The 26,635-nt window shown below is 41.3% G+C and overlaps 1 protein-coding gene across 1 annotated transcript in view; it reads left to right on the top strand.

Annotated features, from left to right (window-relative positions):
* Window positions 1-22,591, top strand: part of DHX15 (DEAH-box helicase 15) — a 47,997-nt gene extending 25,406 nt beyond the window's left edge. Inside the window, exons 6-14 of the mRNA XM_028745161.2 lie at window positions 1,067-1,234; window positions 2,921-3,007; window positions 4,022-4,171; window positions 6,440-6,548; window positions 8,223-8,414; window positions 11,826-11,948; window positions 16,642-16,832; window positions 18,369-18,538; window positions 22,012-22,591. Of these exons, the coding sequence (XP_028600994.1) occupies window positions 1,067-1,234; window positions 2,921-3,007; window positions 4,022-4,171; window positions 6,440-6,548; window positions 8,223-8,414; window positions 11,826-11,948; window positions 16,642-16,832; window positions 18,369-18,538; window positions 22,012-22,129 (1,308 nt within the window). The 3' untranslated portion in view covers window positions 22,130-22,591. The remainder of the gene's footprint in view (window positions 1-1,066; window positions 1,235-2,920; window positions 3,008-4,021; window positions 4,172-6,439; window positions 6,549-8,222; window positions 8,415-11,825; window positions 11,949-16,641; window positions 16,833-18,368; window positions 18,539-22,011) is intronic.
* The last annotated feature ends 4,044 nt before the right edge of the window (window positions 22,592-26,635 follow it).

Genomic DNA, 26,635 nt, shown 5'->3' with positions numbered 1-26,635 from the left:
TTACATTGAAATCATTTTTTGCAAGAAAGCACTAAGAAACTAAAAAAAGGTTTCTGATTTCAAAAAGGTGTTCTTGCCATTCCAGTCCCCCTCTTAATATTTTAGGGTTTTTTTTGTAGCAAGTTCTATTGAAGTATAAAGTGATCAGTAGGTGGTGTGATTCTAGATTGTTGAATAGACCACGAAACAAAAGACAACTACATCTTCATTGAAGTCTGGATTGGAAAATAAGTGGTAGAACCATAATTTCTGTAGCAGCTCTCTGTATAAAGTGCATGGTTCATGCTTCACTATATCTTGCCTTTTAGTCTTGTTTAAGACAAACTACTGCTCCTCATTCATCTTTTTCATCCGTTTTAGTATTAAATAATGTGGTAGTAATGTGACAATTCATGTTTTTCTGTATTTCCCACCATAGGATTGGTTAATGGGTGAGACTAGCTCAGAACTTTAGTAATATCTTAGCTTGTTGATAAATACCTTGAAGTTCAATAACAGTGTAGCCTTCTCCATGGGAAGATACAAAACAATTTTTAGTAAGAGTTCTGAGGTCTTTCATAAACCATGTTAACTTGGACTGAGAGGGGGCTGTTTCTTGAGCATCTATGTTTATACTGTAAAGGTGTTTGTTCTCATTAGATACAATGAAGCAAATCTTCCATATAATTGCATTAGTGATACGTGACATTAAAGCTTAATTGGCTTATTTAAAATATCTTGCACATCAATTTCTTTTAGATTCTGAAAATTGAAAAGGTCATGAGTGCAGTTTAATATTCCTGGGTGAGAGATTTCAATTTTAGTACAATTTGTAGAGAATTAATTAGGAAATACGACTAAAAGAAAAAGGGTGTTGAATGCAAATAAGGCTGTTATGCACATTGGAATAAAGACTATGAGGCATCTTGGACTGCTGTGGAAGTCCCATTGAAAATTCAACAAATGTCCAAATTAGTTTAAAAATAACTTGTTTTGTAGCAAGTCGTCTTCTTTTTTTTAAAAAAAGCTTTCATAGCCATTAAGCTGGAAAAAAGTTTAAAGTTTTCATGGACTCTTGTTTGTGTAGGAAATAGATGAAGCCTGCAAGAGGATAAAGCGTGAAATTGATGATCTGGGCCCTGAAGTTGGTGACATTAAAATCATTCCATTATATTCTACACTTCCGCCGCAGCAGCAACAGAGGATTTTTGAGCCTCCCCCTCCCAAAAAAACAAATGGTGCAATAGGACGAAAGGTAAAGTTATGAACACTATTATCCTATACCTGTTTAGGTGAGAGTTAGTCACATTGAAATCAGTGGAACTTATTTCTGAGTAGACATGTATAGAATTACACTGTAAACATTTTATAGCTTGGCATATATTGCCGTAATCTGGTTACTGTGCATCGCAAAAGAACTTAGCTTTGAGCTTCACATGCTAAAACATCTAGTATTTGGGAAATGTGGTCCAGTTTCTTTTCTCATCTCTCACCCTTTGTGTCTTTCCAGCTGATTTTAGGGTGCTGTGATGTTTAAGTTCATCACTTGTGATTTCCACAGTGTTCTTTTCTTCCACGTGGAAATCGGAGCGTTTAGCTTTGTCCTGTAAACAGGAGTGAATCATGTTGTTTAATTTTAAAAAATAAAGAAATCAATGAACTTAATTTGTAATCATTAATGCATTAACTTTAAATGCATGATTTAAAAGATTTCAGTGAGGCAGAATTTTAGAAATAGTTTCAATAGAGGGATGGGAAAAGGAGAAGTTTAGGGAGTTGCCATTGATATGGGAATATGCAGTTTGAGAATTGGATCGTTGTGTTATTTCTCAAACTGATGGTTCAAGGCACCCTGTGGGGCCAAAGCAGCCTTGGGGGTGATTTGGCAGACTTATAGTTGTGAGTGTTATAATTATAATGAGGTTTTAAGTTCAAAGTAGCCAGAAGCCAGAATGAGTAATCTAATACGGGTTTCTTCAACCATTTCCGTTCTGGGACCTGCTTTTAATCCAAACATGCGTTGGGGGACCCAAGTCTTAATTGTTGACCATATATTTGCATGGTGGTAGTGCGCCTGTTGGGACCCACCTTGGATCAGGGCGTGACCCACAAGTGGGTCCAGCTGCACCATTTGAAGACCTGTTATCTAGAATAAAGATGTGAGATGTTCTTATCTGAGCTGCATTCTTTCAAGGCTCTGCTTTGTCCTCCCAGCTTCAGCGGTTAGAAAAAATGTGGGGCTTGGGATAACAACTAACAGAGCGGTCACAACTATAATTCCGCTCATGTTAGCATGCCCCAAATTGTTGTTCAGCAGTGGGCTGAAGGAAAGGTCTCCCTGAAAATAAGGTATGCTTGCTTGTGTTGGGAGACCTCAGCAATGTTGAATGATGCAGCTGGGGTTACATAATGTGGCAGTGCTTATATTGCAGGTGGCAACAGAATAACAGTGAAAGCTATTCTCCTTTGCAAGCAGAAACCCTTGTAGCATGACCTATTTGCATTGGCTTTCCCAGTCAGGCTGCCAGGCCATTCTGGGGAAGCCACACAGACTATAACTGATGTAATACATGACATCAGAGATGTGGCAATGGCAGAGGAAGGGGGGGGGGGGAGGAGGATGATTTAGGCAAGAGCGGAAGAGGGGAGGGTGAAGCTGAGAATCGCCTCTCCCCACCCTAGAGCTCTACTAAGGTACACACTCCCAGCTCCTTTTTACAGGGCTTGTTTAAACCTCTGAGGCTTGAAGGAGGTTACAATGAACAGTGTGGGTGGAAAGTCCTTTGCAGAGCTGATTACAATGGGCTTTCAAGCAGCCCGTGCTGGCTTTGAAATCCCGGCAAAAAGGCTTCAAAGTTCGGCAGCACCTGACATCACTATACATCATTTTTGCCCTATTTGTATCATTCACAGAAGAGATTTCTATTCTATCGTTCAACAGGTAGTTGTGTCAACTAATATTGCTGAGACATCATTGACAATAGACGGCGTTGTGTTTGTCATTGATCCTGGATTTGCCAAGCAAAAGGTAAACACAGATTATTTCATATGTGCTAGATTATTTCCCTGGAAGTTAAGATGGAATTACTTAGAATTGACCTGTCTCTGGTCTTCTTTTCTGCTTTTTATGGTTAACGGGGTTAATTGTGTGGATCCGTAAGTGGAAGAAAAAGTAGGTAGAAGTGCTGTGCGACAAGTAGGCCAGTGCTATAAGAGTTCATGTTGTAGCAGTCCTCAGTTTCTGGAAGAATATTTCTGATAGCACGTGGTGTTGATAATGCCAGGATTGCAGGTTTGAGTCCTGTATGAGATAGTTGCATATTCTTACGTTACAGGGGGTTAGACTAGATGATTCGCAGGGTCCCTTCCAGCTCTAAGATTCTCTGAGTCAATGATGATTGAGTTACACTTAGTTACAAAACTCCAGTGCAGCATGTGAAAAGCCATTCTCTCTCGCTTTAAAAACCAGTTGTGACACCAGCCTGCTTAGTAGATTCTACTTCGAAAGTGAATAAAATAGTAGTAGATATAGGTAGTAGATAAGGGACGCGGGTGGTGCTGTGGGTAAAAGCCTCAGCGCCTAGGGCTTGCCGATCGAAAGGTCGGCGGTTTGCATCCCCGCGGCAAGGTGTGCTCCCATCGTTCGGTCCCAGCACCTGCCAACCTAGCAGTTCGAAAGCACTCCCGGGTGCAAGTAGATAAATAGGGACCGCTTACTAGCGGGAAGGTAAACGGCGTTTCCGTGTGCTGCACTGGCTCGCCAGATGCAGCTTTGTCATGCTGGCCACGTGACCCGGAAGTGTCTCCGGACAGCGCTGGCCCCCGGCCTCTTGAGTGAGATGGGCGCACAACCCTAGAGGGTGCACAACCCCGTACGGGCAAGGGTACCTTTACCTTTATAGGTAGTAGAAATGGCTTAGTTTTGTTCCTTGTTTAACGAGCCACCTGTTGGAATGGATTTCTTCTTACGTATTTCATATTTGAACTTTGAAGTGTGCAGTACTCATACTAGTTTTCTGTACTTAACTCTTCCATCAAATAGGTATACAATCCTCGTATAAGAGTTGAGTCTCTCTTGGTGACTGCAATAAGTAAAGCTTCTGCTCAGCAAAGAGCTGGTCGTGCTGGTCGTACTAGGCCAGGCAAGTGCTTCCGACTGTATACGGAGAAGGCTTACAAAACCGAGATGCAGGTGCGTAAATTCCTTTTTTAAAGATCTACCACATTTTTCGCTCCATAAGACGTATCTAGTTTTTAGAAGAGGAAAACAAGAAAAAAAATATTCTGAACGAAACAGTGGATGTATGATTTTTGCGGTTCATGCTGTGGCCACAGACATGTGATTTGACGGTGAGTTTGGGGTAGCCCAATGCAAAAATCCTGAGAATCCATGTGGATCCGTTTTTGCGCCATTGCAGCCCCACACAACAGTGGGTGGGTGATTTTTTTGGTGCAGGCTGTAGCCATGGACATGCTATGTGATCTGATGGTGAATTTGGGGTGACCCAATGTAAAAATCCATGGGCTTTTACCTCCCCCCTCCCAGGCAGCCTCCTTTATCAATAGCGGCCCTTATCTCTCTCCCTGATCAGCAAACTATCAGTGGCTTTGTTTCAATACCCACTTCCCCTTTTCAAAAAAAAGGAGCATGATCTGCTTTTTGCCCCTGGGCAATTCGATTCCAGGGACCACGCATTTGCTCCATGAGACGCACGGACATTTCCCCATACTTTTTAGGAAGAAAAAAAGTGTGTCTTATGGAGCAAAAAATACGGTATTTTAGAAGCCAATTATTACACTAGAGTTTAATACAGGGTGTCCAGATTTTTTTTTAAAAAAAATTCATCATCAAAAGATGTAATAATAGTCTCCCTTTGGAGCTGCGAACTATGTATCATGGTAGAAGACTTGACTGTCAGCCTTGTTAGATTATTTTGGTTGTGGAAGGTTGTGGAGTGTGATATTACTCTTCTGATACTACTACTGCTTCTCGGATTGAAGATATTCAACATTTTCATTTGCCTTGATCTCAAGTATAGTGCAATTCTGAGTGCGTCTCAGGTGGGGTGCAAGGAGGCAAGTCATCTGCTACTGCCAAAGTCCTGCTAGTTTGTGCCAGCTGAGGCAGGAGGTTCAGGGACGGATCCTGACTTGCCTCCCGCCTCCTTCTCCCATAGGGATTCTTTTTGTGTGGGCAATTCTCTCCCTTGGTTTTCAGTATGAGAAAGCTCCAGGCTGGTATGAATGAGGGGCTTGATCCTGGAGCCTCTCCGATGAACCAGTCCCTGCCCTTCCCCTAGAATACCCAATTCTAGGTATTTTGAGGTATTTTGAGTTAAATTGCTGGCTGCTGCTAATGGGAACATCACTGGTGGTAGTTTTATGCCCATGGAACTTTACCATTGAATACTTAACAATTGCATACACACATAAAGTACACAGATCTACGCATCAACAGTTGTGGCCGTTGTTGTCATGCAAGGTAGAAGTGCCTCTGTATGGATTTTGTAAATAGGAATATTAATAACAGTATAAAAGGGTCTTTAATCCTGATTGCCCTGTAGTAGACCAGTATTTCTTAGCAAAAGAACAAGCCAGCATAAATTGAAATAAAGCTCCCATTTCTTTTCTTTACATTTCTGGTATAGAATAACTTAAGTACACATAATTTTGCATAATTTTTGAGATGTGCTATGTAGTTTTGTCATCATTTTACTTCCAGATACTTTTCTAAACATTAATTTTTTAAAATGACCTAGGTCTTGTATCCATTTCATTGTAAAGTTTAACTTGCTCTGTTTTACAATGATATTCCAATCTTTTTAGCAGATGTTGGACACAAAATGTTTTGTATTGCCAGATGTTAAGTTTTTCTCCCCAAATACACCCAGTACTTCAAAGGCAAATACTGTTTTGTAATTTCTTTATGTAATCTTGCAGGTTGATAAATTTGACATCATTATCGTAATGATATAGATTAAATCTATTTTGACTTGTTTTTAAAGGGGTGCTTCTTGTGTTTATATCTTCAGCATGATGCGTATACTTCTGTGTAATACAGTTTTCATTGCATCTATTATTATTTTAAATATATAATTAAATTTCTATAACGCCCTTCATCTGAGAATTACAGGATAGTTTACAATTTAAAAACACAAAAATGCATAATTTAGTAACAAACAACAACAATGGTCTCTCCCCCCCCCCCCAGTCTAAGTCCTGTTGAATAAGTGAACATAAGTATATTAATGGACAGAGAACTATAGTTTAGTTGTGTCTTGGGCCATTGGGACAGGTATAACAGTACCACATTTACAACCCCAGATATGGCCCACTGAGGCTGTAGTCGTCTGTGCCAGCTGTGGATGCAGTCTTCATGCTTTTTGATCATGGGAAAATTAGAGATAGAATAATAGAATACTAAAGTGGAACCAAAATTAATAAAACATTTGTTTTCCAGGACAACACCTATCCTGAAATTCTAAGGTCCAACTTGGGTTCTGTGGTATTACAGCTGAAGAAACTAGGCATAGATGATTTGGTTCATTTTGATTTTATGGACCCACCAGGTATGTTTTTTGTAAAAACTTTAAACATTCAGTAATATAATAAGCAATATCTAGATCGTTGTTTTGTCAGGAACTTTGCCGTAGCCTGAAATAAATTCGTTCCCTAAAGAGAATATACCACATTATCAGTATAAACAGAAAGATGAGTAAGAAGTCCAGTACAGTGGTACCTCGCAAGACGAATGCCTCGCAAGACAAAAAACTCGCTAGACGAAAGGTTTTTCCGTTTTCGATTTGCCTCGCAAGACGAATTTCCCCTATGGGCTTGCTTCGCAAGACGAAAACGTCTCGCGACTTTGTTTTCTTTGTCTAAAAACAAAGACATGTTTTGTTTATAAAGTTAATTTATTTTCCCTTCAATTTTTGAACTGCTCTTTACAGTATGTGTGACTTTAAAGAGCAGTTAATAAACTGTTGTTGTACCAAATTTGGCTTTGTTTGGACTTTTTTTGACCATAGGAACGCATTAATTGATTTTCAATGCATTCCTATGGGATTTCGTGCTTCGCAAGACGAAAAATTCGCTAGACGGCAAAAATTGCGGAACGAATTAATTTCGTCTTGCGGGGCACCACTGTAGTAACTGATCAGAATTCTTATGTCATGCGTAAAAAATGAAAGCCTCAATGTCTTTCCTAGCTTCCTGCTGAACTTGTGAATGTATGGCACATAAAAATGCGAGACAGGTGTTCTGATGATGAACAGCAGACTATCTAGCACAGGGAAAAAGAAGAAGAAGAATGAATTCCTATGCCCCACAAATAACCCAGAGATGCATTTTAAATAAAAGCACACATTCTACTCATTGAAAACACCAGGCAGACCCCACAAATAACCCAGAGGTGCATTTTAAATAAAGGGACACATTTTATTCATGTAAAAACACACTGATTCCTGGACTGTCTGAGAACCGGATTTAGAAGGGCCGGATCCAGCCCCCGGGCCTTAGTTTGCCAACCCATGATCTAGCACAGGGGTCAGCAACCTTTTTCAGCGGTGGGCCAGTCCACCGTCCCTCAGACCATGTGGTGGGCTAGACTAAGTGTTTAGGGAAGGGCCACATCTCAGTAGTAGAGGATCTACTTGCCTGCATAAGGCATCAGGTTCAATCCCCGGGTATCTCCAGGTATGGTTGGAAGGGTCTCCAATCTGAAATCGTGGAGAGCCACTCCACTGCCAGTCAGTGCATACAGTCTTGAGCTAGATGGATTAATGGTCTAACTCAGTAAAAGGCAACTTCCTGTGTTCCTGTTGAGTCTGATGTATCCCTCCCCATGTGAGTAATGACTGAAGAAGGCTTGCAAAAATTTTTTTATCAAAAGAAAAAACTTGCCATAGGTTTTGGCAAGTATTTTATGCCAAATTCAGTTTCATCAATATCCCTACTTACAAATGTATGAAATGGCTAGAAGAGACTCTGCAGAGCAGCGTACCTGTAGTCGGTCCCAAAATTGCTAATCCGAAAACAGATGTGATTCTTGTTGAACAAAACCCTAAAGCAAATCTGAGTTTTATTTGATTCCTTGGTGGCTAGATCTCGGTAACTTAATTTTCTGGTAGATTGTATTCTGGATTTTGTCAGCTACAGAAAATGAGATTGCTTATAAAAGTGTACTTACATTTTTGCTTCCTAAAGGCGGATTAATTTACAAGAGTATGTTGGTTTTTTTGCAGCTCCAGAGACCTTGATGAGAGCACTTGAGCTTTTGAATTACCTAGCTGCTTTAAATGACGATGGAGACTTGACTGAACTGGGATCCATGATGGCAGAATTTCCTCTCGATCCACAGCTGGCTAAAATGGTTATAGCAAGTTGCGACTACAACTGTTCTAATGAGATTCTATCTATTACTGCCATGCTGTCAGGTAATAGCAGGGACAGAGATGCCAATCAAAACACAGATCTCCAGTTAGGGGAAGCTTGTATTATTGTTCCTGCAACAGGACTTATAACTTCTAAAAAGTTTGAACTGTGCCTTTCCAAGTTATTGTATAGTGTGATACATAACGGAGTAAAGTTTATAAATGAAATCAACACTGAAGCTAAAGAAGTCATTGTGTGTGAAATGGTCTAACTTCTCTCATGGCAGCAAAAAAATATACCTACTAAGGATTCCAGATCATAGGAGTTCATTTCTGTCTCTTAAATTTTTAACTTATGCCCATTTTTTTTTTGTTACCAAGTGATTGATAGTCATAATAATCCACTTTATTTTCAGCCCTTTAACTTGTGGTCGCCACTTACATAGCTAGTATGTACCAGTTTTTCTGTAGAAGAATCCTAGCATAAACGTCTCAGGTTTTCATTGATAAAAGAGAATGCTAGGCGGAGAAAGCATTTTCTTAGCGTTAATGCGTCACAGTTTTATAAAGGGTGGCCGATGCAGAAATTGTAGTGCGGACTTGTCTGAGCAGCAGTCTTTTGTTACAGTGGACAAGTTTTCATTAGGGCTGGAATCCAAAGAGCTGCCTGGATGGATCCGAGGACTTGGGCCTGCTTAGTGGGATTTTTAAAACTTTGAGAAGCATCCCCAGCCATATCGCATGTTGCTTTTGAAAGCTGACTTCAGTTTCAAAAGCGGTTTGCACAGGGATGCTGCTGTTTGAGAAGCTCAAGCCCGGAGCCCTGTTTGACCTGTGGAACTAGTATTTTCTTTGGGTACCAGCCTAAACCTTTAAAAATAACCTGCTCAGAATCTGTGCAGGTAAGGCAAGAAACACTTATTTTGTATGTGCTGAAACCCTTCCCATAGTAACTTCTCATCGTATTGTACATTCAACAAGATGTCAACAAGATGGCAAGTAAGATAAAGGTTTTGAGTAAGACGACCCATCACTTTATTATTGCAGCATATTAACAATATTTCTCGAAAAGCAAGCTACAATGTTTATTGCAGAATTTTGACAGTTCAGACTCAGAGCAGCTGGGCAGGGCAGAATCTAATTGTTTCATGTAAATTGTTGTTTTATCTGCGGAGGTGGTGGTAGGTGGATGCCTGCCTTTTTAGGCCATGAATTTCCATCAAACCAGGCAAAGACTTGATGCGAGCTCTTGCTTCCAACTGCATAGTATTAATTTCTTTAACTGCATATGTCAGTATTTTGAAGGAAGACATTTTACTTTAACCTTGCCCTCTACAAATACTTTACAAAATATTTATACCTTCATGCTTTTAAAATTAAGAATGGGTGCACTCATTATTTGTTACAGTATTTTATTACTAGCACACAACCTTCAAAAAAAAAAATCTTATTCTGAGGGATAGCTATTTTCTTGGATGCAGTTAAGGTGCAGTATTCTAAAATCATGTTGCTTTCTAAAGTGTCGCTAACAGAATCAATAAACATAATTACAGTGAACAAAATGTGAAGGGAGACATGACGCCCTGGGTTTAGAGTACAGGACTATACCAGTCTACTCAGAAGTAAGTCTCCCTAAGTTCCAGGTGTATGGGTATAGATGTGTGCAAACAATTAAATGGACATAAGTGTTAGCTAAAATGAAAGAGGAAATAGTACTGCTTACCAAAGCTACCCAAACTGAAGTAATTTTGATTCTTTAAACTAAAGCCATAATAAGATGCCTTTAAGCAGATGATAAAAAGTACAGCTTTTCATTCTACAACTTACAGTAAGAACACAACTAATTTTTATTTGTAAGTACTAGTTAATACATCAATGAATTAATGGATTTTTGCCATAATGCTATTTATTAGCCTTAGAGCCAAATAATTCAAAGAATTTTCTGTCTTTGGAGTACTATCTTTTGTAGAATGGACTTTGGTTCATAGTTTTTTTAAATTACGCACTGTAAACAGTGTGGTTCTTGCAGTACTTCTGTTGGCATATTGCAGTTGTGCAGAATATTAAATTTCCGTATTGTTACCAATCTTTTCCCAGTGTGTCTGCGTAGTTAGGAGGCTGATAGACCAATTTAAAAGTTGTGTGTATTACTTATTTTACAAAATAGTGATAGGAGCCTTTACCAGCTTTCGTTGTGACCGAAGCAAAAATACAATGAAGTTTAAATGGCAGGTAGACATTCATTCTGTTCTTTCATCATCCATTATGTTTGGTTTTAGTTAAACACGTGTAGGTTTTAAGTAGAATATTTGCACAAAATTTCTAGGGGAAAGACTTATAAGCATGTATGAAAGACATACACAGACATACATAATTTCTATAAGTCAGAGAAGCTTGTGCTAGCATCAAATGAGCTGCTTTATGGAGAGTTTACCTACTATAAATAGTAAAATCACTACTTGTGGTTATTAATTACCCTTCATTTTGACATTTTAAATTAAATCAGAAAAAATGCATTGTTTAAAAGAGTTCAATGTGTAAAGAGCACTTGTAGAGTCACAATGCACTAAATTCAGATTTGCTTGTTAAGGTCTGAAAAAGCTGCTGAGCAGTCTACCTTCCACCACTGCCGCAAACCTCAGAGCCCTGGACTGCTATACACGCGTACACACGTTTATATCTAAATATGCTTATTCACATATGTTTCTGTCTGCCAGTGCTGATAGCAATGCCTGCTGTTGGTGACAGAGGCGTAATACATCTTAATATTCTCTTATGAGTAGATTAGGTGTTGGCATAACGTTTTACAAGGGTTGCTGTGTATCTTGGTCATTGGCCATAGGCTACTTATTTAAACATTCGTTGGGTTGGATCCAGAGTTCCCAGGGGACATTCCTGCTAGAAGGGTGGGAAGCAGGTTTCTCCTATTCTTCCTTCTCCCTGCAGTCCTCTGTGACCCCAGAAAAAGGGTGGAGGTCCCTGGAATATGTGGGAACTGAAGGAGGTTGCAGAGAGAAGGGGGAATCAGTGAAAACCCTATCCCCCTTCCTCCATCTGGTATCAGTCCCTTCCACAAGTAGAAGCAACTCTTCCATTTGAGGGAGGGACGCTGGATCTAATTCACTGTCTCCACTGCAAGGCAGAGCTATCAGCACTTGGTTTTGTACCGGGGTCACACGATCTTTCCATTACGTAACTGGAGCTTTGATGGCCTTCAGGATATATTTTTTTTGATGCCTACTTCTAGTCAAAATAATCAGGCATTCTGTAGCTTTGAAACCCTCTTGTCTTGCAGATGTGGTTAGGTGTTGATGTACCAAATCAAGGTAGTAGACAGTCCAAGATGCAGTTGGAGGCCATCCTGCCCTGCCCTATGCTCTGTGAACTGACCTAGCTAGGCCTTGTTCCTCTATCTGTGAATGCGTGACTCATCGATATGGGCGTTTGTGTTGGGCCCATACCAACCTTGTTTAGTCCCACAGTGTTTTGTGCGCCCCACGGAAGCCAAGAAAGCGGCGGATGAGGCCAAGATGAGGTTCGCCCACATAGATGGAGATCATTTGACGTTGCTGAATGTCTACCATGCTTTCAAACAAAGTAAGTAGAAACTGGCGGGGCTGCTTGTGTTATTTGCTATAATGATGATGATGATTTATTATTTATACCCCGCCCATCTGGCGGAGTTTCCCCCAGCCACTCTGGGCGGCTTCCAATCAAGTGTTAAAACAATACAGCATTAAATATGAAAAACTTCCCTAAGCAGGGCTGCCTTCAGATGTCTTTTAAAAAGAAGATAGCTGCTTATTTCCTTCACATCTGAAGGGAGGGCGTTCCACAGGGCGGGCGCCACTACCGAGAAGGCCCTGTGTCTGGTTCCCTGTAACCTCACTTCTCGCAATGAGGGAACCGCCAGAAGGCCCTCAGTGCTGGACCTCAGTGTCCGGGCTGAACGATGGGGGTGGAGACGCTCCTTCAGGTATACAGGACCGAGGCCATTTGGGGCTTTAAAGGCCAGCACCAACACTTTGAATTGTGCTCGGAAACGTACTGGGAGCCAATGCAGATCTCTCAGGACCGGTGTTATGTGGTGCCGGCTGATATATAGTGTTGACAATCTGATAGGTCCGTATTCACTCCTGCTGTAGATCTTACTCTACTGCATTGTTACACGCTACTGCTTATAAAAGAGAGATTATCTGTAGGATGAAATACTTTTAGCCAGTGTGGCATAGCGGATAATAGACTGTGTACAAATCAGGAAGGCCCTGGTGATGATAGTAGTAGTAGTAGTAGTAGTAAAGGGACCCCTGACTGTTAAATCCAGACACTCTGGGGTTGCGGCGCTCATCTCGCTCTATAGGCCGAGGAAGCCGGCGTTTGTCCGCAGACAGCTTCCGGGTCATGTGGCCAGCATGACTAAGCCGCTACTGGCGAACCAGAGCAGCGCATGGAAACGCCGTTTACCTTCCTGTCGGAGCGGTACCTATTTATCTACTTGCACTTTGACGTGCTTTCGAACTGCTAGGTTGGCAGGAGCAGGGACCGAGCAACGGGAGCTCACTCCGCCGCGGGGATTCAAACCGCCAACCTTCTGGCTGGCAAGCCCTAGGCTCTGTGGTTTAACCCACAGCGCCACCCGCGTCCCTTGTAGTAGTAGTAGTAGTAGAAGAAGATTGTTGTTGTTATTTATATGCCACCCATTTTACTGGGTTGCCCCAGCTACTTTGGTAGCTTCCAACAAATTAAAATACAGTAAGACATCACACATTAAAAACTTCCCTCTGTCTCACGGTTTCAGCATAAGCTTTCTCTCTGCACCAAAGAAATAACAAAACTTAAAAATAAGGCAAAACCTGAAAGTAATGGTAAAATATAGTTTGTGTGGTGACCAGAGTCCTAAATAATTGCTAAGTAAAAGCCGCAGGGACCTTGGCCCCTAGGAGTTGGCTCCTAGGAGTTTGAGTCAGGCACCTCTCCTTCACTGGCCCTGAGGCCTCTGTTAAACACATGTGGCTTTTGAAGATGAACTGTGATACCTGAAGTGGTGGTTATTCTCTTCTCTATAATCAGGCCAATATGATAACTTGGGTTAGGAAAGAAACACTTTGCTCTGGGCTGGACATTACAACTTTTAGTGTATTTTGTGTGTGTGGCTTCACCTGCTTCAAAAATAATCTATTTCACACTTACTCTAAAGTTTTCATGTATATTTCACTATATTTACTGGACTGTGTTATTCAGCCATAGGCAAACTCGGCCCTCCAGATGTTTTGGGACTACAACTCCCATCATCCCTGACCACTGGTCCTGTTAGTTAGGGATGATGGGAGTTGTAGCCCCAAAACATCTGGAGGGCCAAGTTTGCCTATGCCTGGTGTTATTGCTGTAAAGATTCCTAAGATAATGCTTGTGAAGTGTAGCAATCCCCTGGCACTATAATTGTGACCCTATATCTCATGAGGGACGCGGGTGGCGCTGTGGGTTAAACCACAGAGCCTAGGGCTTGCTGATCAGAAGGTCGGTGGTTCGAATCCCCGCGATGGGGTGAGCTCCCGTTGCTCGGTCCCTGCTCCTGCCAACCTAGCAGTTCGAAAGCACGTCAAAAGTGCAAGTAGATAAATAGGTACCGCTCCGGCGGGAAGGTAAACAGCGTTTCCGTGCGCTGCTTTGGTTCGCCAGAAGTGGCTTAGTCATGCTGGCCCCATGACCCGGAAGCTGTACACCGGCTCCCTCGGCCAGTAAAGCGAGATGAGCGCCGTAACCCCAGAGTTGGTCACGACTGGACCTAATGGTCAGCGGTCCCTTTACCTTTACCTTATATCTCATGAACCAGTTTAATACTGTACCCCCAATTCCCATTCCTTCAAGTCTACCCAGAAGGATACCATAGTTGTAATGAATACTGCTGAGAGGATCAGGAAAACCATTATGGTCTTGCTTCTCTTATCTCCTAGTGCAGATCATCCAAATCAAAAGTTTTAAAAAAAGATAATTTCACGTGCTGCCTAACACAGATAAATCCCGTGTTTAACCCTAACTTCACTCTGGATAAATTGATATTTGTTTTGAAAATCCATATACAATTGCCGTAATATAGTGTGAGAGGACATCGCAGCTAGATAGTAGAAAATAATATTTGGCTGCCAAGGCCTGCCAGAATTTGAGGACCCCTGGCTATACTTAAAAGGAAATATTTAATGTATTTTTCTGCTGATGACTGAAATGAAATTAAATCTGAGTGTTCTGTTAATAAGAGACCAATCAATCTCCATTATTTAGAGATCCTGGATGTTAAATTGGCGAGGAGGACATAATGGCTCAAAGTTGGAATTTTTGTTAGGGACATTCTGAGAATTTCTAGGTGGGGAGGGGGAAAAGTGAACTGGAATTCTAGATTAAAATGCAGACTCAAAACGTATTGTACTCCTGAATATGAGGCCAGTCGCAGCTAGCTGAAGTGCCTGAGTTTTGGAATGCTACAATTATTCTGAATGACACTGAGTAATGGGTAGATAGGTGTTCATTCAGAAGACAGAGTATTTGTGATAACTTTGTCACAGGGATATTGTTTGCTTCTTGAGTGTTGTCTGTACTAATGCGTTCAATCTTCCAATAACATCACTCTTTAGTCAAGTCTATGTAAGAAGTAAGACCAAGATCACAGTGACAAGAGAAGATAAACCAATTCTCTCTTCCAAAGAATTACTGTGAATGACACCCTAGCTTTCAATTCTTATTTTCTATCAATGGCTTTCATCTCAAAACTGATCCCTATCTCTATGAAATAGTAAATTACTCAGCTTCCTGACACAGAATTTACCTGACACAGAGGTTGCACTTCCTTGCATAATCTGTAAATTAAAATTTGAAAATAGTGGCTTGGCAGATGGGAAAATAGCTCAAAATAGATTCGTTCTTCTCCCAAGTACTTGAAATAAGCAAAAGCGAAGAGCTTTTAATGTTAAAATGGAAGATCAGAAGTGTAATGGCAGGTACCAGTTGGATTTTACTGTGAGAATTCTGTGGTAGAAAATGTGTTCCTTATGGTTTGAAGTTTTATAGTTACAGGGTGCCTATTTATTCATTTGTATTACAGCTGTTATGCACATTCTTCATCTATAGTTTGAATATCCCTGTGTGCTCTCTGAAGAGCTCATAGATGGTCTTCAGATTTCTTCAGCAGGGCAGATCTGTTCTATTTGATAATACCAGCACATTTCCACATTGAAAGAATGTGAAGGGCTGATAAAATTGCAGTATTCCTTAGGCTTCATGGTACTTAGCGCTTGCGTTTACTTACGTGGGATCTTAATCTTTGTGCATTCAAACCTTGTGTGATTACCGTGAGAGGGGGAGAGTGGGCCCTTCCTTCTCTGGCATATGCCCTTCACCAGCTTCATTCATTGCCTTCCACATTTTGGAAGGTGCAATTCTCCACGTGAAAAATTAGGGTTCTAAATTGTGTAGGGGGCCTGCAGGAACGCAGCAGACTGATCCAACAGGCTCATCTTGGCTCTCACTGTAATGCAATGGTGTGTGCTTGTTTCTATAAGAATAACTGGAGAGGGATATTGTCCCATGCAATTGCACTGGTCAATCCAACAGGCAAGGTTGTGTGCATGTAGCCCTCTTTAGAAAGTTGAAATAGTACTAACTGGGTGTTTGTGTGCATTTGTGAATGCACGTTTTTCTAAGCTTCCTTCAGAAAGGACTAGGATTGCAATAATTCCAGCTGCTGCACCTGTGTGCTAATGGATCAGAATAAATGTTCTTTAGACATTTTTTCCTAGAAAGTAGCAGCTGTCAGCCACTCCTTAGCCTGAAGAAAACAGCTAGTTTGTTCTTATATGGTTTGACAAAATCTAGAAATGAGACACGTATAGAACTTTTTAAAAAGTAACCCATTGGTTGTACTACCCTATAATGACTTTCTACTGTTTAGCTTTTCTCCCATCAGATTTCTTATTCTCTCCTTGATCTAATTTTTGAAAAACTTAGCAATTTAGTAGTCTTTATTTTCTTTGTGGTCCCTGGTCCGTCCCCCCCCCCCCCCCATTCTAGCCACTGCAGTTCTTGTCCACTTGTCTTTGTAATCTTATTTACCTACTGTGGACGCAAATTAAGAGCAGCTGAAAAGGTGTAGCAGTTGCTGTTTAAATAAAACAGTGTCATTCGGGTTTTTAATCGGTTCAGTGGGTTGACCATTCAGCTGGTTTCTCTTTGTGTACTTGTTTTAATTTGGTAAAATGTTCATTTTTAGATGATTCATGACTTTTTTTTAACATTGCAGATCATGAATCGGTTCAGTGGTGTTATGACAACTTCATTAACTACAGGTCCCTGATGTCTGCAGACAATGTACGCCAACAGCTGTCACGAATCATGGACAGATTTAATTTGCCGCGTAGAAGCACAGACTTCACAAGCAGGGACTATTACATCAATATTAGGAAGGCTTTGGTTACTGGTTACTTCATGCAGGTATGTTGCATATAAAATACACAGAAATCTGCAATTCCTCACCCCTTCGAAATGATTAAAAACGTGTTTAGTATTTAGCTATGATTTATACAACCTGATTATTGGGCAACTCTGACAGACAGGCAAATAGCATAGGGAAATTCTGAAACGGCACATTTTGAAAAGTACTCCTCTCTCTGTCTCTCCATCCGTTAAAATAGAGACTGTGAGGCTCCTTAAGATTGGGACCTGTCTCTTTTCTCATGCAATTCTTTACATTGGTGGCACTATGCTGCTTAGTTTTTGCCTCTGGTAGTTGCCTTCTTGCAGAGTAGATACTCATTTTAAAAATAAATACACATACTTTGTTTAATGAAAGATTTAAGAGATGATAAAAAACTAGCGGGCTTTTAAATTGCATAATTTTAGAAATGTGACCTACGGGGTGTGTGTGTTTCCAATTATATGTTATATGTGGGTAAATTATTATAGCTGGGTGCTTTGGTTTAATGTTTTCTTAAGTTTTGACCTATACTCTACAACTGAACTGTTATGGAATAGCCGGATCCGTACTTTATTAAATGCAGGTTGGACCATAGTGAATGAAAGCCGATTGTATTTTAAAAGTGGTCGCTCAAGAACGTAAGAACAGCCCTTCTGGATCAGACCAAAGGCCCAGAAGTCCACATTCCTGTTCTCACAGTGACCAACCCATGGGAAACCTACAAGTGGTTTATAATGAGTTTAAGCCATAATATGAGCTACCATTTTAATAGAAGGCAGATTATCTAACCCAGTTACAGGGAGTTTAAAAGCAAGGGATTGTCCCATTTGCACAAAGACTTCTTCTGTTCCTGGGGGTCGGTCACCCTTAATTCCCCAGAACAGAATTGGGTGGGGACATGTAAGGAGAGGAACTCTGTTGTACAAGCAAAAGCCATTGTATGAACGTTTATAGATCCAACCCTTAAGAATCTACCTGAGATTCTGGATTGGGGCAACTGTGGCATATCTGCCTTGCACAGAATTATTTAACCCTGTTGACTGATTACAAGGGTTGCATCTCTGTTTTCTAATGCCTAATTCTATTGCTCATAGTTTCATCCCCCGCTTTTAATTGTTGTTATAAATACGTGCTGCTTTAGACTCTAAATAGCATTACATTTCAGATTATCTTCGTATTATAATTTCACATTTCCAATTATTTTAGGAGATTTTTAATTTGTCCAGAATTCAAGCCTGTGTTCCGAGGCTGGAAAATGCCCTGTTGCCATGTATGGTTTTGAAGCATAGCTGTCAACTTTTCCCTTTTCTTGCGAGGAATCCTATTCGGAATAAGGGAATTTCCCTTTAAAATAGGGAAATGTTGACAGCTATGGTTTGAAGGTTGTTGCGCAGTTGGGGTTTGGGGTGGCTAAGCTTTGATAGAGAGTTGCTGGCGCAAGAACAGCCAATTGCAGTGCCTTGATTTTCCATATTTTCCAAGAGGTTTAGTATCATGGGAGAAGCACAGCAGGCATCACATTTCTGATGTGAGTGTGAATGTTGTCAATACAGGTGGCACATTTGGAACGGACAGGACACTATCTAACAGTGAAGGACAACCAGGTAGTGCAGTTGCATCCTTCCACAGTTCTTGATCACAAGCCTGAGTGGGTACTTTACAACGAATTTGTTCTTACCACGAAGAACTACATCCGCACTTGTACAGACATCAAGCCAGAATGGTAAGCCACCTTCTTTGAAACTGTCTCTTATTACGTGTCTTTTTTCTCTCAACACATTACTAATTTTTAAAGTACATTTTCATGTATGTTTTTATGAAAGTTTCCTGAGAGCTGTAAGGAAAAACAAAAAGGATTTTAGAGCCCTAGGCCACTAACAACACTAATTAAAAACCTTGCTTGAAACATCTCCTTTCTGGATCTTCAGTTTCAATTATGCTTATAAAAAACCGTGTTGTCTTTTTCCTTGTTCAAATGGCTGGTTTTAAACATTCGCCTGCCTGGAAGTTGGAAAGCCCAGCCTTTCTGCTGTAAACAGAAGTTAGGTTCCTTTTGTTTTTTGCAGCAGCAGAAGCAAGCGAGCAAGCAGGTTTTAAAAAAGGAACTTTTATTGAGGAGTACTATACTCCTGTTGCTACAAATATTGGGAGCTGGGGAGAGTTTCTGAATTTCAGGGCTTGATTTAAAACACTGCCAGCTTTTCTCACAGTGGTTAAGGGTGTTGAGATGCTAAGCAAATCGTGCTGAAAGTGGTGGTGGTCTTAACAGAAGAGAGCAAGTGTGCAATCGTGCAGTCCGCTCCTTTAATTCTAGTTAAAGGACAAGCTCATATTACACCTGCAAGTGCCACCCCTTTTTTTTACATTTACAAATGTTTCCAAGTTGCTATTTTCCTATTTGTTCTGTCAGTAGCCACAAGTATGCTACCTTTGGCACATGCAATTTTGATTAGGGTTGATAATTAAAACTCGAATACATATGGAATTTCGACTAACAATTGAATAGCGGCCAAATCTCAGTTGAAAAAAAGCAATGGTAACAAGACGTGTGTTCTGCTTTGATAGATAGTCTGGCCCCTGTGGAAGAGATCATGTTCCAGAAAGATGCAGAAGGGAATGAAAGCTTAGAAATAGGAGTCACTTTTCACTTCTGCATCTGCTTCTTTAAATAATGCCACCTTCATTTCCCCCCATTTATTATCCTCGTTTCTTTCGTAGCTGCGCCTAGGATGTTGCCTTAGATTGGGTCCGACCACTGGTCCATCTTTCTCAGTATTGCCTATACACTTGTACCTCAGGTTACATAAGCTTCTGGTTACATACCGTATTTTTCGCCCCATAGGACGCACCTAGTTTTTTTTGGGGGGGGGGAATAAAGGAAAAAAATTATTCCCCCCCCCCCCAGGCACGGGGCTGGCGCGGGGGAAGCCCGAGCTTCCCCCGACCCCAACCCCCAGAACAGGCTGCTGCCCCAAGCCTCGCGCGCCCGGCGGGACCTCCCGCCGGGCGCGGGAGGCTTGCGGACACCTTCCCGAAGCACAGGGCGTCCTCCGGAGGCCACCCTGTGCTTCGGGATGCAGGCTGCCGCCCCAAGCCTTGCGTGCCCCGTGAGACCTCCCGTCGGGCGCGGGATGCTTGCGGGCACCTTCCCGAAGCACGGGGCGTCCTCCGGAGGGCACCCCGTGCTTCAGAATGCAGGCTGCCGCCCCAAGCCTCGCGCGCCCCGCGGGACCTCCCACCGGGCGCGGGACGCTTGCGGGCACCTTCCCGAAGCACGGGGCGTCCTCCGGAGGGCACCCCGTGCTTCGGAATGCAGGCTGCCGCCCGAAGCCTCGCGCGCCCGCGGGAACTCCCCCGGGCTTGCAAGGCTTGCGGATAGCTTCCTGAAGCCTGTAGAGCGAGAGGAGTCGGTGCGCACCGATGCCTCTCGCTCTCCAGGCTTCAGCAAAAGCCTGCATTCGCCCCATAGGACGCACACACATTTCCCCTTCATTTTTGGAGGGGAAAAAGAGCGTCCTATAGGGCAAAAAATATGGTACATAGTACCTCGGGTTAAGAACTTTGCTTCAGGATGAGAACAGAAATCATGCTCGGTGGCGCGGCAGCAGCAGGAGGCCCCATTAGCTAAAGTGGTGCTTCAGGTTAAGAACAGTTTCAGGTTAAGAACAGACCTCCAGAATGAATTATGTACTTAACCCGAGGTACCACTGTATATCTAAAATGGGGATCAAACCTGTGACCTGGGTGTTATCAGTACCATGCACTAAACAATTATAAAATGATAGATTTGGGTGCCCACCTCCGGAACGAATTAAGTACCTAACAAGAGGTACCACTGTATTCACTGGCAACAACTTTCCTGGGTTTCATGCAGGAATCTTTTCCAGCTCTGTTTGGAGATTCCAGGGACTTAACCTAGAAACCTTTGCATGCAAAGCATGCACTCCACCATCAGCTATGGTCTTTTTCCTTAGGCGAGAAATAGCAGAAATGATCTCTGCTCTTAGATTCACTGAGAGGTTATCATCATCAGCTTGGGCTTGCAGTTACCCACCCTGCTTACATCTGAATTGTACAAATGGTACTTTGCCTGAAAACCAGAACTATGGAAACTGTGGTTTGTACATGCTTCCCAGTTATCCATATGCCCAGTTCATTTGTAATGGCAGATTATAAAACCAGGAAGTCGGGATGGGAATTTGAATGCTTGACAGAAGGGAACATGCATGCTCTAGGCCAGTGTTTCCCAACCTTGGGCCTCCAGCTGTTTTTGAACTACAATTCCCATAATCCCTGACCACTGGTCTTGCTAGCTAGGGATGATGGGAGTTGTAGTCCAAAAACAGCTGGAGGCCCAAGGTTGGGAAACACTGCTCTAGGCACATTCTCAATCCTCCAGCTGTGTTTTCAAGGGTCGTCAATATTGCATCTAAACCAGCTCATAGAATTTGACAATACTTAGACTTTTTGATAAATCACTTTTAAGGTTGATGCTTGTAATTTTAGCCCCAAATGTGAAAACAAAGGAATAGAAAGAAGTGTTTGTTCCATTAAAGGCCCTGCGACAAGCCCCTTTGCTTTTCAGCGAAGCCATAATGTTTGTTCCTGTCGGTTCTAAAACGTCTGAATGCAGAGTCATTGTTCCTATATATTTTCATCATGCATTTGTATTATTGCCTGGAACTTGGCTTACAATCAGAGATTCCTTCTGTGATGCTGTACTCTTATCTATTATTTAATCTAGCTGTTGATAACTAATGTCTACACTGTTTACAACTACATAATTGACTTTTGGTTGAAGTATCCAAATATTGTCTCCAACTTGCGTATTATTCCAAGTCAATAAAAGTTGACTTTTCATTTTAATGAATGGTAAAAACAGCTTTCTTCATATTACATATACACAAGATTTTTAAACCCTCCTGAAAATCACTGCGTGTTACAAGCCTTTTGATTGTTTGAATTTTGTAAGTTTCAGAGTAGTAAGTATATATACTACTTGGAGGTGCCTTTTATTTTGAAAAGGTCTTTTCAGTAGCATGTTTTTTTTTACAGAAACTGGATTTCCATATTTCCAGGCATTATTAAGGAGATTGATAATCTAATTATCATAAGTAGATACTAATTGGGCCACTGCTATCGCCTGCATGATATTCAGATCTGTGCACAAGTGACAAACCTTTCTTTCTTTGGCAGGTTGGTGAAAATTGCCCCTCAATATTATGACATGAGCAATTTCCCACAGTGTGAAGCAAAGAGACAGTTGGACCGCATCATTGCCAAACTTCAGTCCAAGGAATACTCGCAGTACTGAATTTATTATTTGAATTGAAGTTGCTCAAGAGGACAGCTTTAAACAATAAATGAACTCTTAAGTTCCAAGTTGTGCTCTTTGCTTTGGTTCAATAATGGCCTTTATTTGAAAGCTTTTTAATTTTTCTTTACAGTAAATATTCCATTCTGATTTCATAAATTAAACGCGTATGCCTCCCTTTTGTGTTCACACTGTAGCTCATACTGGAAAAGCTGATCAATGTTTTGCAGTTTATTGAAAGTAGTTCTCTATATAAATATAAATATATAACAATGTTATAAGCATTTCTTTAGAAATGGTTGAAAATGCTTCTAAAATGTGATTATCGACCATGGCATGCATGATCGTTGTAATTGTTGACATTCCTTTTAGAAGTTGTGAAGTGTTACAACATGCTTATGTAGACACAATCTTCAGCTTCAGTACAGAGGTACTGACTTCAATAAAGTCTATTTATACTAACGTTTTGGCAAAGTAACTTACTGTTTCTGTGCCCTTGGTGAAGAAACGTTGATGACACATTCAGGTTGAAATCTTTCAATCTATTGAACATAGTTTTCAGATACGTCTGATAAGTAAGATTTGTTCTTATGTATAGAGCAATGCTAGTCAGCTCATGCATATTGCTATTGTGCAGGCATCCCCAACCTTCGACCCTCCAGATGTTTTGCACTACAGTTCCCATCATCCATGACCACTGGTCCTGTTAGCTAGGGATCATGGGAGTTGTAGGCCAAAACATCTGGAGGGCCGCAGGTTGGGGGTGCCTGCTATTGTGTATCACATGTTATCCCATGCCAACTGCCCGACTATTTAAAAAAGAGCTATAAACTTGCAACCAGTGTTAGAAACTCAGATATATAAGCTAGGCGCCAAATGGTTCCTTGAACCAGGGTTACAAAAACGGAATGCCTAGCTGCTTTTTGGGGGGCCAGACTGCTCTAAAGTATTTTTCAGTACAACTTTTTGGATCCTAACATTCATTCTGATTCTGCAGCTAAAACATAACAGATAGAAATCCACAGGATGTGTTGCTGGTGTGTGAAAATGGTCGAGATTCAAGGATCCCCTGGGATGTACCTCCAGATGATGGAGATGTCAGGCACTATCCTAGCGCCCGGGCATCTTCACTAGTCACTCTTAGGCAATGTTTCAGGGCATTCTTAAGGAGCGTATCTGCAAAAGCTACTTTGGGGAGCATCTTTAATGACCAAAACACAGACCAGTTTTGCTTCAGAAATTCAGATTTTGTTCAAAACTGGCTGTCGCTTTTAATAAGAAGTTTGGATCTTAACTGTCAGTGGACAAGGTTGTCTAATAAAAAAAAATCTGGGCTTCCTCTTCTGAAATGGCTATGGAAATATGTTCTTTGCATAAAACAGTTTCCTCTCTTCAAATAAGTGCTACGTGTTCTAGTATCTGATGATGAAAGGGGGCTGGTCCTTGGACTTAGGCGCATGGTCCAGATGTTTTTGATTCTCCACTTCTTTTTGCAATGGACTGAACTTGGAGAAGAAGCAAAGAAGGTCTCACCTTGGTTCCTTCTGTATACACAATTAATTATGAGTAAATGATTGCCCCCAGGAATAGGAGTGTTTTAACATATTAATGTATTATATATGAAATAATATATAAAATATTTTGGTTTTGCTTAGGTAGAGCAAGCATAGGCAACTGAATTTCTGAAATGTGGGTGTATGAAATTGGGTGCTTTTGTTGTTGTTTTTAAACCTTTTCAGTGTTATCTAGAAGAGCCACATTGTAAACTTTTCATTTTACCAGGCTAGCCCATAGGCTATATCTGACTTTGTTCCAACTTTCCCATCGGTTTTCAACATTTCTGTATGGAGAATGTTGCAGAGCCTTGACTGAGTCATTGGTTCACAAAGAGTAATGAGACAACCTGAGAGGGCGCCGTTGAGCACATCTAGTGGACCTCTAAGGAGAGAACTCACTAATAAGGAGTAAACCTGTCTACTATTAAAGAGTCTCTAGTATTAACGTTCAAGCTTCGAAGCCTGGTTTTTTTGAAACTGTTATTTAGACTAAATTGGGCTAAATTTAAGGAGACTTGAAGGGTTAGGAAAAGTTTGTAAACCAACATTTCCTCCTTTGAACATCTCAGTCATATATTTAATAGCTTGCGAGCTGTTTTTCACTCATGCATCTAATTTTTGTTTGTTTCTAGTGGGAATGTGACTTTTAGCATCCGTGGTTTGGAAAGCTACGAATTATAATTGTCCATGCTATAAATAGGTACCAATTTTGATTGCATACAGTGCAACTGTGTGCAATTCGGTCCACAGCTTTCAGGTCTTTTTTTTTTCCTTGGGAGAGCACTTTCTATGATGTGTGTTTATATGTTCTCAGTACAAAATAAAAATTTTGACTTCACAATAATGCATATGCAACAAGTGCCCCGCTAGAGATGCAAATGGCGAAACATCTGATTAATGCTAGTAATAAATATTTAAAGCTGTCAACCAGGTTTCAAAAAGTTGAATATTGATCTTCCTTTTAACCAGTTGAGACTGCAACCCTACGTTGCCCGGGATCCTCCTTCCAAATTAGGATCGCACTGAATATTATCCCAACCTCAATGCCAGTTTGCTTGAGATGCTGAAGGAGGAAACATGTGAAAACATAACCTTTAATACATGGAAGATACCACTTTTGGATAGAAGGCTACCTATGATACTTGTTGGGCGCGGGTGGCGCTGTGGGTAAAAGCCTCAGTGCCTAGGGCTTGCCGATTGAAAGGTCGGCGGTTCGAATCCCCGCGGCGGAGTGCGCTCCCGTTGTTTGGTCCCAGCGCCTGCCAACCTAGCAGTTCGAAAGCACTCCCGGGTGCAAGTAGATAAATAGGGACCGCTTACTGGTGGGAAGGTAAACGGCGTTTCCGTGTGCGGCTCAGGCTCGCCAGAGCAGCGTTGTCACGCTGGCCACGTGACCCGGAAGTGTCTGCGGACAGCGCTGGCCCCCGGCCTCTTGAGTGAGATGGGCGCACAACCCTAGAGTCTGGCAAGACTGGCCCGTACGGGCAGGGGTACCTTTACCTTTACCTTATCATACTTGTAAAATTCATTCTCTTATCAGCAGTACAGTTGAACTGAAATAGTTTCAATAAGTGTTCACTCTTAAGATCCAGCAATTAAAGTGTTAGCTGATTAATCTAATTAAACCAATTCATTTGTACCCTAGACTACCTCTTATGGATCTCTGTTGTCTGTTTTTGTGTTAATGCTTTTATGTAAAGCATGCATGCCTCTGCTTTACATTTGAATTCTGTTTCTGTTCTTGTGTTCCTCTTTCCTAACCTCATTGCTCGAAGCAGCAGAAATACATACTTTAACCATCCTGCAATTACTAGGCTTTATGCAGTAAAGAGTTCCCTGTGTACCTGCCTATTTCATAAACGCTTTCGTCAATTCACATTTTCAACTGAGTGATATAAACAGCTTCTCATTTTATATTGGTAAATGGGTTTTACCCTCTTGCATGTCAACCTTTCCGGCTCTCCAGAGATGCTTGTTTTCAACATCAAAATTCATCAAAAGCAGTTTAAAATGCTACAACTTGAAACTAGGTTTTTGACATGCAGACCTCAGAATGATCTAGTTCACATAAAGTTGTTTTTCCTTTTCAGGGGCCCTTCAGATACGTTAAGATCTCATGGCACAAGGTTAAAAGCTGGTGGATGCACATATGTTTGTAGGTTATATCGTAGGGTAGTTTTTAAAAACCCTGAATAAATTAGGTTTCATCCACCGATGTGAGTTGTCTATATAATTGATGCTTTTAGATACTTGTCATTTGATCGCAATTTGGAGGACTAACAGGCCGGGGCCACTAATGGAAATCCAGAGACCCAGCATACCTTGCATGTGTGCATGCAGACCAAAAATACTTCTGTATACGTCTGTTGCCCTGGGCAGCAGGAGCTACAGTTTCCATGATGTACATTCAAGGCTGTGGACATGAACGGAAGCATGTAGGTCTCCTATGCATGCTGTAGTCTCATGCATGGCATGAGTTGAGTCTTGTCCATCATCCCATGCTCCGATGATCCCATTCCTACCATGGAGGGTGTAGTCTTCAGCAGTCCCATGTATTTTTGGTGAGCACCTGAGTCTCATTAAAATGTAAGGCCACTGCAGTACCATCCTTCTTTCTATAACATTCCTGCCACAACTGAACCACAAAACGTAAGCAGAGTGGCTGGGGCAACCCAGTTAGATGGGTAGCATATTATTATTATTATTATTATTATTATTATTATTATTATTATTATTATTCAATTTGGCAGCAACCCCACTGGTGAGATCTCTGATATCTTTTAGTAGTTTTCAGTGGTTGCTTAGGCAAATGACAAATTGATTCATGGATTACCATAATCAAGCAATTAACCAGGATTTTATTTTAATAATTATTGCCATTGAATAGAAAGCTGGCCACCCACATTAATGTGATGGGTTCACTAAGACTCTTGAGCTACAGTATGATTAT

The sequence above is a fragment of the Podarcis muralis genome, chromosome 9 (genome assembly GCF_964188315.1).
Source record: "Podarcis muralis chromosome 9, rPodMur119.hap1.1, whole genome shotgun sequence".
NCBI classification, from domain to species: domain Eukaryota; kingdom Metazoa; phylum Chordata; class Lepidosauria; order Squamata; family Lacertidae; genus Podarcis; species Podarcis muralis.
Note: the sequence above shows the minus strand (reverse complement) of the source record. Positions and strands in the feature narration are given on the sequence as shown.